The following is a 12,742-nucleotide window of genomic DNA, read 5'->3' on the forward strand; positions in this document are numbered from 1 at the left end:
ACCCTTCAAAAAGTCAAAGAGTGAATTTTATAAGAAAAGAAAATACTAACTTAAATAGAAAAGACTTTCCACATTAAAGGGAAGTAATGAAATACAAAGTTGAATAGGAGACAGCATAATTAACTAGGACATGACCTGAATTGGGGGTTATGTGTTCTCAGAGCCAAAGCTACCACTGACTAATATAAACAGTCAGTTAATCTTGGGTTTCAAAATCAATAAAGGATGATAGATTGAAAACTTTGAAGGGGTGATGATACATGTAGAAGAGAGTTTTCTTAGAAGAAAGAATATATAGCACTCAAATATTAGACTGGATCACCTTTTTTCTGGAACTTTGAGCCAGGATCAAAGACTAGATATAAGCTCAAGGAGGTATCAGATAGAGTAAATATATGGATGGAGGTGCCAAAGCTTCAGGATTTTATAAAGGGAAGCCCTCTGGGGAAGTCCTAAGAGTCCTCGTCTCCATTTGATTTAGTTTAACAGTATCTTGGATGGTATAAGCTAAAAACTCAAGGACTTTGAAATTCAAGCATCCTTAGCTCTGTCTCCAGGCTAAGAAAAAATAAGATAAAAGCTGTCATTTTTGTTCCTGGTTCTATTCTAAGAACCTAACACGTATTAATATATCAACCCTATGAGTCAAGTACTATTATAACAAGTGAGAAAACAGAGGCACAGAGTGATATAACTTGCACAAAGTGATTCAGCTAGTAAATGGCAAGACCAGAATTCAATAACAAGAAGTCTGGTTCCCAAATCCACACTCATAACCTCAAACCATGCTGCCTCTCCAACCCACTTCAGACAAGAGGGCAGGAGACAACATGTTTCCGAGATGAATAAACATTATAATTAGTGCCAATTAAGCATCAATCCAGAGCATAGAATATAAAAGAAATTAGAGGTGTGGCTAAAGGAAATAGGATAAAAGGATTATAATACATTCCATCACTTTTTTCTTTGTTCATATGGAAATCATGACTTCAAATGTACTTAAAGGGTATATTTGTTGCAAATCATTACTTTTATCTCCTGAACTGAGAAGATCTATTCCCAAAATATTTATATTCCATGGTATGATACAAATTTGAATTAAACAGCATTTCTCTCTAAGAGAAACTCAATGCAGAGTAAAAAGGAAAAAAAAAGAAAAAAGGTACTTGGATAATTATACTACTACGACTACTACTACTACTACTACTATTACTACTACTAGAGGCCCAGTGCACGAAATTCATGCACGGGGGGTGGTCCCTCAGCCCAGCCTGCACCCTCTCCAATCCAGGACCCCTTTGGGGGATGTCCGACTGCCAGTTTAGGCCTGATCCCTGTGGGACAACCAGCAGTCGGACATCCCCTCTCACAATCGGGACCGCTGGCTCCTAACTCCTCACATGCCTGCCTGCCTACCTGATCACCCCTAACCACTCTGCCTGCCAGCCTGATTGCCCCCAACTGCGCCCCACTTCTGGCCTGATCACCCCCATCTGCCCTCCCATCCTGGCCTGATTGCCCCTAACCACCTCTGCCTTGGCCCCACCCCCATGGCTTTGTCCAGTCTAATTAGCATATTACCCTTTTATTAGTATAGATATGATATGTTTCTGCTTTACCTTCTTTTGTTCTTTCCTTCACTAATGAGCCTCCTACTACTGATATTTCCTCTTTCCTTGCTCTGGAATGTTATTTTTTTTTCTTACCCACTCAGTATCATTCTAGGCTTAGAATGATAAGATTCTGCCCTATCCAGTTTGGCACAGTGGGTAGAGCATCGGCAGACTGAAGGGTCCCATGTTTGATTCCAATCAAGGGCACATGCCCAGGTTGCCAGTTCGATCCCCAGTAGGGAGTGTGCAGAAGGTGGCTGATCAATGATTCTCTCTCATCACTGATGTTTCTATTTCTCTCTCGCCCTCCCCTTTCTCTCTGAAATCAATATATGTATATATATACACTAATAAAAGAGAAACATGCAAATTGACCATACTTCCGCAACACCCACAAGCCACGCCCACAATCCAGTCAGACACAAATATGCAAATTAACCCAACTAAGATGGCTACGGCCACGAAGCTGGAGTGAGCAGGAGGCTTGAGTTGGCCCCAGCAATGGAGGAAGGCAAGCTTCCCGCCGGCCCTGCTGGCCCTGAGTTCCACTCAAGCCTAAAAGTTTCAATTAGAGAAGATAAATAAATCCCAGATACCTGCTTCCAGCCAGCATGGCTTCCAGGCATGGCCTCAACTCAAGGAGGGGCTTGGAGTTCCAGGACCTGGGCTCCACTCAAGGATACAAAGTTTCAATTAAAGAAGTTAAAGAAATCCCAGATATCTGCTTCCAGCCGTGGGTTTGGCCAGCCTAAAAACAGCCCTCAGCCCCTCACTCAGGCTGGCCACACACCCCAGTGGGGACCCCCACACTGAAGGGGATGTGGCCATCCTGAAAACGGCCCTCAGTCCCTAACCCAGGCTGCCCAGGCACCCCAGTAGGACCCGCACCCTGGTCAGGTCACCCTTCAGGGAAAACCAGCAGGCCCCCACCTGTGCATCAGGCCTCTATCCTGTATAATAAAAGGGTAATATGCAAATTGACCATAACAGCAGAACCACTGAGAATGACTGGTCACTATGACACACACTGACCACCAGGGGGCAGACCCTCAATGCAGGAGCTGCCCCCTGGTGGTCAGTGCGCTCCCACAGGGGGAGCTCTGCTCAGCCACAAGCCAGGCTGATGGCTGCCAGCACAGTGGTGGTGGTCGGAGCCTCTCCCACTGCCTCAGCAGTGCTAAGGATGTTCGACTGCAGCTTAGGCCTGCTCCCTGCTGGCAAGTGGACATCCCCTGAGGGCTCCCAGGCTGCCAGAGGGATGTCTGACTGCCAGCTTAGGCCTGATCCTCTGGGGAGCGGGCCTAAGCCAACAAGTGGACATCCCCCAAGGGATCCCAGACTGTGAGAGGGCATAGGCCTGGCTGAGGGATCCCCCCCCACCGAGTGCACAAATTTTTGTTCACCAGGCCTCTAGTATCCTCCTATATAATAAAAGGCTAATATGCAAATCGATCAAAAGGTGGAAGAACCAGTCGCTATGACGTGCACTGACCACCAAGGGGCAGATGCTTAATGCAGGAGCTGCCCCCTGGTGGTCAGTGCACTCCCACAGGGGGAATGCAGCTCAGCCAGAAGCTGGGCTCACGGCTGGCGAGCCCAGCGGCAATGTCAGGAGCTTCCCCTGCCTCCACAGCAGCACTAAGGAACCCTCGGGGGATGTCTGACTAGCTTCTTAAACTGGCAGTTGGACATCCCCAAGGGGTCCCAGACTACAAGAAGGCGAAGGCCGGGCTGAGGGGACCCCACCCCCACCCCCGCAGTGCACGAAATGTCATGCACCAGGCCTCTAGTTGTATAATAAAAGACCTTAAAATGAATATGAGGATTGTGAAAATGATACCCAAAATGAGCTGATGCTTCCAATAATAAATCTGGAAAACAGACATCCTTTTAAAAAATTTAGAAACCAAAACTTCACACATGATAATTGATGAATGTTTAGAAGGGAGTGGCTTGAATATTGACAAGAGAAAAATCTAATTCTTGCTATGGGTCTTTAACCTCAGCAATGTCAACCAGGTCATGGTTTTCTGCTTTATATATATATATATATATATGATGCTTCTCTTAAAGAAATGTTCACTATGTAAGAGAATATAACAGAAGAGAATAATATTTGAGAGGACAGAGAATATCAAATGCATAATTATGTTGTTTTATTCTTATTATATCTGTTTTTCATGTATCCATTCATATTTTATATTATGCTATATAGTGTCTAATATTTTTGTTATAATTTTCTTTTTAGATATATTGAAATTGATTCCTTAATGTCTCATAAATTTATACCTTTAGAAATGAGTCTAATAAATTATATAATTATAACATATCTACCATGTCATAATGTTGCTATAAAACCATTTTCTTGATTTTAGTAAATTTTTCCACATCAAATTTTTTTAAAATATATTTTATTGATTTTTTTACAGAGAGGAAGGGAGAGAGAGATAGAGAGTTAGAAACATCGATGAGAGAGAAACATCGATCAGCTGCCTCCAGCACACCTCCCACTGGGGATGTGCCCGCAACCCAGGTACATGTCCCTGACCGGAATCGAACCTGGGACCTTACAGTCCGCAGGCCGACGCTCTATCCACTGAGCCAAACCGGTTCCGGCGCCACATTAAATTTGATTCTGGTTCATTTCAATCAACTGAGTAAATGACAAATAATTTTGGAAACTTTGGAGATAAAATGTTTCATAAAATAATTCTATACGTGATTTATAAAGTTAAACTTAAAAGTCAATATGATGACATAGACTTCAGAGTCCAGAAATTAGTCCATTCATCTGTGTTCAACTGATTTCTGACAAGGGTGCCAGGACCATTTAATGGGAGAAAAAAAATAGTCCTTTTAACAAATGGTGCTGGGACAACTAGATATCTGTATGCAAAAGAATGAATTTGGGCTTCTACCACATACTACATACAAACATTAATTCAATATTTATAAAATACCTAAATCTCAGAACTAAAACCATAAAAGCCTTAGAACAGTGGTTCTCAACCTTCTGGCCCTTTAAATACAGTTCCTCATGTTGTGACCCAACCATAAAATTATTTTCATTGCTACTTCATAACTGTAATGTTGCTACTGTTATGAATCATAATGTAAATATCTGATATGCAGCCGAATCCGGTTTGGCTCAGTGGATAGAGCGTCGGCCTGCGGACTGAGAGGTCCCGGGTTCAATTCCGGTCAAGGGCATGTGCCTGGGTTGCGGGCACATCCCCGGTGGGGGATGTGCAGGAGGCAGCTGATCGATGTTTCTCTCTCATCGATGTTTCTAACTCTCTCTATCTCTCTCCCTTCCTCTCTGAAAAATCAATAAAAAATATTAAAAAAAATATATCTGATATGCAGAATGTATTTTCATTGTCACAAACTGAACGTAATTAAAGCATAGTGATTAATCCCAAAAACAAAATGTAATTATATATTCAATATGTGTTTTCCAATGGTCTTATGCAACCCCTGTGAAAGGGCCCAGCTGTGAGCCCAGCTTGTGGCGGAGTGGGAGTGCTCTGTGAGAGCGCTCTGACCATCAGGGGCAGCTCCTGCATTGAGAGTCTGCCCCCTGGTGGTCAGTGTGCATCATAGCGACTGGTCTTTCCACAGTTTGATTGATTTGCATGTTAGCCTTTTATTATATAGGATGCTGAAAGGTATCCTTCAAGAAAAAGAAGAGGCCCAACCCGCAAACCAACTTCTGTGCATGGGCCACGAAGTGTCAATCGCACTGTACATGCGCACCCGCACATGGTATTTTGTGCAAAAGCCACACTCAAGGGGCCAAAGAGCCGCATATGGCTCCCCAGCAGTGGTTTGCCAACCACTGATCTGGAGGGACGGCTTCTAGACGGTATTCTCCGTCTCCGGGACTTCGCAGGAGGGAAGTCAAAACTCGAACTGGCTAAGGGTCCGAGTTTGGCTTGCCTTTGAAAAAAAGAAGCATTCCTAGGCAGTTTTCTACCGCCTCTGTTCAGGGACTTGTTCTGTGTCTCTGCAATTGAAACTGATTTGGTGAATGCAGGGTATTCTGTGGTATAAATGTGGCACACACCGGTGTAAAAGTGTTTATTTACTATTGGGGTTTTATGTTTGTTTGTTTCTGTTTAAAAAAAGAACCTTCTAAAAAAAAAGAAGAAGGTAAAGATACAAATTATGAACAACAAATACACATCTATCAACAAGTGAATCTAAAAATCAAGTGAATAAATAATCTGATGAACAGAATAAACTGGTGAAGATAATATAATCAGGGGCACAGAAAGGGAGTGGACTGACTATTCTGGGGGGGGTGGGGGTGGTGAGGAGGGAAGGGGCGGAGGGATGCCGGAAGAGGCTGGACTAAAATCGTACACCTATGGATGAGGACATTGTGGGGCGGGGCGCAAAGGGTTGGGGGGAACTGGGTGGAAGGGAGCTATGGGGGCGAAAAGAGGAACAACTGTAATCTGAACAATAAAGATTTAATTTAAAAAAACAAACAAACAAAAACAAAACAGAAACTGCTCTGGACAGTCCTGAGGGGACAGACCCGGCCAACTCGTCCCCAGCGCAGCAGACGCCTCACATCAGATCTGCAACGTTCACGGGCATCTCGTCGATCTGCGTGGCGTAGTACTGCTCAATGTCCCGCAGGATGCGGATGTCATCGTCCTTCACGAAGTTGATGGCCACGCCCTTCCGGCCATACCGCCCCGACCGCCCGATCCTGTGGATGTAGAGCTCCCGGCTGTTGGGCAGGTCGTAGTTGATGACCAGGGACACCTGAGGGACGTCCAAGCCCCGGGCCCAGACGTCGGTGGAGATGAGCACCCGGCTGGTGCCGGAGCGGAACTCCTTCATGATGGACTCCCGCTCCTTCTGCGGCATGTCCCCGTGCATCGACGACACCGTGAAGTTGGCTTCTCTCATTTTCTCCGCCAGCCAGTCCACCTTCCTCTTGGTGTTGCAGAAGATGACGGCTTGCGTGATGGTCAGCGTGTCGTAGAGGTCACACAGCGTGTCAAATTTCCACTCTTCTCTTTCCACCGCCACGAAAAACTGCTTGATGCCTTCCAGCGTCAGCTCATCACGCTTCACCAGGATGCGGATGGGGTCCGTCATGAACTTGCTGATCATCTCCAGGATCTCGTGGGGCAGCGTGGCGCTGAGGAGCACCACCTGCGTGGCCGGGGGTAGGTACCGGTACACGTCGTAAATCTGCTCTTTGAAACCTTGATTCAGCATCTCATCGGCCTCATCCAAAACCAACATCTTGATCGCACGTGTCCTCAGACTCCTGCGCCGAACCATATCGAAGACACGCCCCGGCGTGCCGGCCACCACGTGCTGCCCGTGGTCCAGCCTCCGGATGTCCTCCCCGACGTGGGGGCCCCCGATGCAGGCGTGACACTGCACCTTCATGTAGTCGCCCAGCGCGAGCAGGCCCTTCTGGATCTGCACGGCCAGTTCTCTCGTCGGGGCCAAGATCAGAGCCTGGGTCTCACGGTCCTGGGTGTCCAGACACTGCAGGACGGAAATGCTCAAGGTGGCGGTCTTGCCCGTGCCAGACTGAGCCTGCGCGATGACGTCTCTCCCTCTAATGATCTGCCGGATGGCGCGCTGCTGGATGGCCGATGGCTTTTCAAACCCGTAGGCGTAGATGCCCCGCAGCAGGTCCTCCCGCAGGTCCATGCTGTCGAACGTGGGTGTCACATCCACTTCCTCGCTGGTCTCGAATTCCACTTGGGTCCTGTCTTCCTCTTTGAGCAGCGGCTTCCGCACCCACCCTGAGTTCACCATCCTGCATCCAACAACTAAATTTTAGTTACCAGATATGGATAGATGAAATTCAGCACTCCCTACCAAGTTGAAACTCAGTTATTGTTGCGGTCCAATCCCAGCAGGTCCAGGGGTTCCCCAAGGTGTGGATGGAGTCGGCGAAGAATGAAGGAATGACACAGAGACAGCGTTCAGTTGATCAGCAGCCTAGCCAAGTTCTGTGTCTTCTTGTCTTATTACATCTGTATTTATACCAGTTGATTTTAATCCTATCAATTTCTATTCCAAAGGTTAGGGCGTTTTTTATCTCCATTCCAGGGAGTAAAGATTATGTAGCTTAAGGGTGATTGTTCATAGTTAAAGTGATTAACTACCCGCCTTGCACTTAGTTAAGAGGTTTTATTCCCTCCCTAACTTCAGGGAAAAATCCCTACCTGGGAAACAACCTTTCTTGGAGAAGTGACCTTGGTTAAAACACATAGTGCCAAGAAGGGGAGCAAACATATTAAGAACAGTATGCCATATATGCCAGGTCCCTTGAAACATATGCTGTGCAGATGTTTCTTCCCTGCAGCGACTGTGTCAAGCAGCAAGAATGGACCAGCTTCCGGCAAATTCCCCCTATTTTATTTTTTAAATGATAGTGCATGTAAATCAGCGGCCACCTCTCAGATTGGGTTGCTTAAGATTCGGAAGAAGACTGACAAGCAATGATAGCGAGCATAGCTATAAACATAGTGGATGAAATGGACAAGGAGCCTTGTTCCTGTAGAAGGTTGCTGGCCTCTTCGGTCAAGGGATTTCAGCTGTCCTCAAGTCAGTGGTTTGGTTGTCCTTGTTGATCTGGCTAGCGGGCGGTGTCATTGGCAACAGGCTTCCCAAAGCATCATCGAGTTGAAGGGCTGCATCAAAGGGTCCATCAGGGCCGTGCTTGATGGTGGTGTCGGTGTCCATGTAGGAGTCAGCTGTGCCCTCTGGTCGGCTGATTTGGAAGATACCAGGGAGGAGAAGGAGGAGGCAGAGATGGAGGGTAGTAGAGAGAAAAAGAAGAGAAAGCAAAAGAACTACAAGGCATGGAAGTGTTTAGAAAAAAGAGGGAGAAGAAAGGGAAGAAGGCAGCATCCTGACACAGCCCTTTCCTTCAGCTGCCCCTTTCCCTGTGGTCCAAGGTACAAATGGGAAACAAGTCCTGTTGCAGTGAGAGGGCAGCTGCTGTCAGCCAGTCTCTGTCTTTACCTGGGTCCTGATCTGAGCTGGGCGTGGGAAGCAAAGCAGCCATGGGGGCAGGAGACCTCCCCCAGAAGGGGTGAGGGTTCAGGCCTCTGCAAAGTTGCGGGGGTGAGTGTCTGTGCCCCACCTCTGTTGACCCCCAAGTTGTCTCCTAATGGCCCCTCTGCGACTGTGCCTGTCTTAGGTAGTTCCTTCCCTGAGGAATCCATCCTCCAGGGCCAACCAGGGTGATGTGAGGTGTGCGGATCAGGGAGGGGCAGCACCCCCCTGCAACAGGTTCAGTTCTCTCTCCTTGGTAGCCTATGCCCCTGTGGCCTCCATGCCCAGCACCTGCCTTGGGCTCCCCTCGGCTGCTGGCGGGGCCCCAGCTCTCGTCACATCTCTTGGGGAACCCAGGTTTCTTCTCCAGGGAGGGCCCAGCTCACACCTTTGGGCGAGAGACAGATCCATGGCACTGGCCACCAAGAGGCCTCAACCTCAGCATGAACAGAAAGCCCAGGCAACAGCTGTGGGCAAATGGACTGTGAGAAGAGGGTCCCTCTTGACATAAGGGCAAGAGGGGCCAATACAGGACAAAGGAGGAATGACCTGTCAGCATGTAGTCCCAGGACAGGGCTTTCTCAGCCCAGGATTTTAGGCTCTTGACACAAGACAACTCCACGTATGGGTCATATACCAGTCACCCCCTAGTATATATATAATGTTAGGATTCTAACAGGCAGTGACCTTAAATATAGGGGCTAGGGAATCTTGCTAATTAAATTATCCTAGATCTTTACCTTGAAAATGTATAGTGACAAAGGGAATGACAGGACACAAATAACTCTTCATATTTAAGGTAAAAACAATGCATGAATTATTCTAGAATCAAGATAATTAAAAAATATTATTTCCTCTAGTGATTGAACAGCGGATATTCTACCCTTGATTGACCATTTGAAAACATACACAAAAAAACTAAAGAATACCTTAACTCAGTGCCCTCTGAAATAGCCTTGGGCTGAGTGTTTAGCAACTGTCATTATCACTGCAATCATTGGCTTTGACCCCAAGAGGGAAATTAAATACAGTAATGAGGTTATTACACATCAGTTCTAAAAGTGATGACTCAGTGAAAGAGAAGAAACTAAAAAAAGTTAGTATAATCTACTTATATAAAAACCCTGGGTGGAGTTCATCACAACCGGGGTCTGGCGACCAAGAGGAAGGAAGTCAGTCCTGCAGGGGTCGTCTTGGAAACGGCTGCACCCTCCCCCAAGGTGTTTCCTGTAAGGGTGAGGTTAGAGGCAGGAACCCACCCTCGGAGCGTGGAGGCATATCTTTATAAAGTGTGCCGTGCCAGCACGGCCATGGGTGAACCTGAGTGGGGGCGGCTGAAAGGGTTAGAAAAGACAGACAAGAGAATAAAATCTGGGTCTGGGTGGGACCATGCCCTCAGCCATGTCTTTATTTTATAGCAGATGCCACAGGCAAAGTAAGGGTGTGACCAAGATGTTTACAACATTCCCCTGGTTTTCAATCCTACTCAACTACATGCTCTTGAACTCTATCAAGCCTACATCACCCACGTGTTTGGGCCATTGGTTCAAGCTTACAACTATAGCTGTTGGCTATAATTGTGCTGGGAGGGCCCTGCCCTCCAAGCTGGGACTTGCACGTGGCAATAAGAGGACTGTGACCTCTCATCAATCCAAGGCTTGAACCTGTCCAAAACATTGTAGCGGCTCCTCACAATAAAGTTTTAATACATTATATTAGAGGTTGTGGTGGTACTGTTTTACCCACAGCGTCTACAGGAATTGCTGCAAATTAACTTCTCGGTGGAAGAACCTTTCATTCTCAATATAAATGACCAATTCAAGCACTCTGAAAGTGTTTTCACTGTTACCGTGGTGTACAGGGAGATATTAGAATAAGTTTAATCAGTTTATCAGTCACTGTTTGCATCACTGTTGTTTTTATATCATGTTTTGTTGTTTTCATATAATATTTTGTTTTCATATCATGTTTCTGTCATTTTTATATCATGCCTCTGTTGTTATATCCTTTTGTTACTGTTTGTTTATTAATAAATTTATATATTATTTTCATATACATTTTACTAATTTCCTTTCATTTCTCACACTTCTATTATAGAGAAAGGGCAAATAGCAATATTAAAATATCACTGCTAATTAATTCCTTTTTAAAAATATATTTTTTATTGATTTTTTATAGAGAGGAAGGGAGAGGGATAGAGAGTTAGAAACATCAATGAGAGAGAAACATCGATCAGCTGCCTCCTGCACACTCCCCACTAGGGATGTGCCTGCAACCAAGGTACAAGCCCTTGACGAGAATCAAGCCCGGGATCCTTGAGTCCTCAGGCTGATGCTCTATCCACTGAACCAAACTGGTTAGGGCAATTCATTCCCTTTTAATGTGCATGAATTTCGTGCACTGGGCTACTAGTATTGTAATAACCCTGGGTGGAACCAGGTGAGTACTTAACATATTGGGGGGGAGGGGATTACTCTCTAGAGTACATGATTGTCTAACTGCTATGCTGTATACCTAAAACTAATACAAAATGATATTGAATATAAACTATAAACTGTAACTGAAAAATAAAGTAATAAACTGGAAATAAATAGCAGAAGAAGGACACACACAAAACACAAACAATGAGATATCACCTCATGCACATTAGGATGGCTACTATCAAAAAACTGGAAAAATTGGAATCTTGTACACTGTCAGTGGGATTGTTAAAAAAGCAAACACTATGAAAAACAATATGGTAATTCCTCAAGAAAATAAAACTAGAACTACCATATGATCCTTACTTCTGGATATATATACATGTATATATATCCCCAAAAATGAAAAGGTCTCAAAAGGATATTAGCACAACCATATTCATAACAACACTATTCACAATACCCAAAAGTCAGAAGCAAATTAAATGTCCATTGATGGATGAATGAATAAACAAAATGTGACAACAACATACAATGGAATATTAGCCTTAAAAAGGAAAAAAATGCTGTCACATGTTGCAGCCTAGATGAACCTTGAGGACATATGTAAGTGAAATAAACCAACCACAAAAAGGAAAATGCTGTATGATTCCACTTATATGAGGTATTTTAAGGATCAAAGCCATAGAAACAGAGAGTAGAATAGCAGTTATCAGTAGCTAGGGTAGGGGGGAAAGGGAGTTGTTGTTTTAATGGGTATAGAGCAGCCGTGGGCAAACAATGGCCTGCGGGCTGGATCCGGCCCGTTTGAAATGAATAAAACTAAAAAAAAAAAAAAAAAGACTATACCCTTTTATGTAATGATGTTTACTTTGAATTTATATTAGTTCACACAAACACTCCATCCATGCTTTTGTTCCGGCCCTCAGGTCCAGTTTAAGAATCCATTGTGGCCCTCGAGTCAAAAAGTTTGCCCACCCCTGGTATAGAGTTTCAGATTTCAGGATTAAAAAGTTCTGGAAATTTGTTCTACAAAAGTGAAAATATGTTTAATACTACTGAACTGTACATTTCATAAAGGTAAGGATGGTTTTGAAAAAGAAAAAAAATCCACATCTTAACTTTTATATATATTATTATTATATACAATAATTTTTATGAACTGGAAATAGAGTAGAAACTCATGTTTTTTTTTCTATTATCTTTATGCCTATGTATTCATGGTAAATGTGCATTATTTTTATAATTAGAGAAATGTTTGAAAAAATTTTAAAAATACTTTCTTCAATATATCTCTCCTCAAATACTACTGACCATATATTTGTGCTTACATTGTCACCAATAGAATTTATAATGTTTACTGAATAAACTAATGAATTTATCATCAACTAATGGCTATGAATAGGCAATAGCTTTCAACAATCTACACTAATAAAAGAGAAACATGCAAATTTCTGTCACTCCGCTATACCCAACAGCCAATCAGAACAACTATGCAAATTAACCCAACAAAGATGGTGGTTAATTTGCATACACAGGCATGGAGCTAAGACTGAAGACTAAAGAGGCTTGGCTTATCTGCTGTGGCTGCAGTCAAGCCTCACTGCGGCTGCAGCGGAGAAGCCTGGCCTGGAGGCTTGGCTTCTCCGCTGTGGCTGGACCAAAGGC

General features: G+C 44.5%; 1 protein-coding gene across 1 annotated transcript; it reads right to left on the reverse strand.

Moving 5' to 3' along the window:
- Positions 1–6,188: 6,188 nt before the first annotated feature.
- On the reverse strand, positions 6,189–7,406 carry LOC139005687 (eukaryotic initiation factor 4A-III-like). Its single transcript, XM_070407896.1, has one exon. It carries the CDS (start codon positions 7,404–7,406, stop codon positions 6,189–6,191), a length of 1,218 nt encoding a protein of 405 aa, XP_070263997.1.
- Between the last annotated feature and the right edge of the window lie 5,336 nt (positions 7,407–12,742).

The sequence above is a fragment of the Myotis yumanensis genome, unplaced genomic scaffold (assembly GCF_028538775.1).
Source record: "Myotis yumanensis isolate MYYU_CA2020_CCGP unplaced genomic scaffold, mMyoYum1.0.hap1 SCAF_3, whole genome shotgun sequence".
In the NCBI taxonomy this organism is placed as follows: domain Eukaryota; kingdom Metazoa; phylum Chordata; class Mammalia; order Chiroptera; family Vespertilionidae; genus Myotis; species Myotis yumanensis.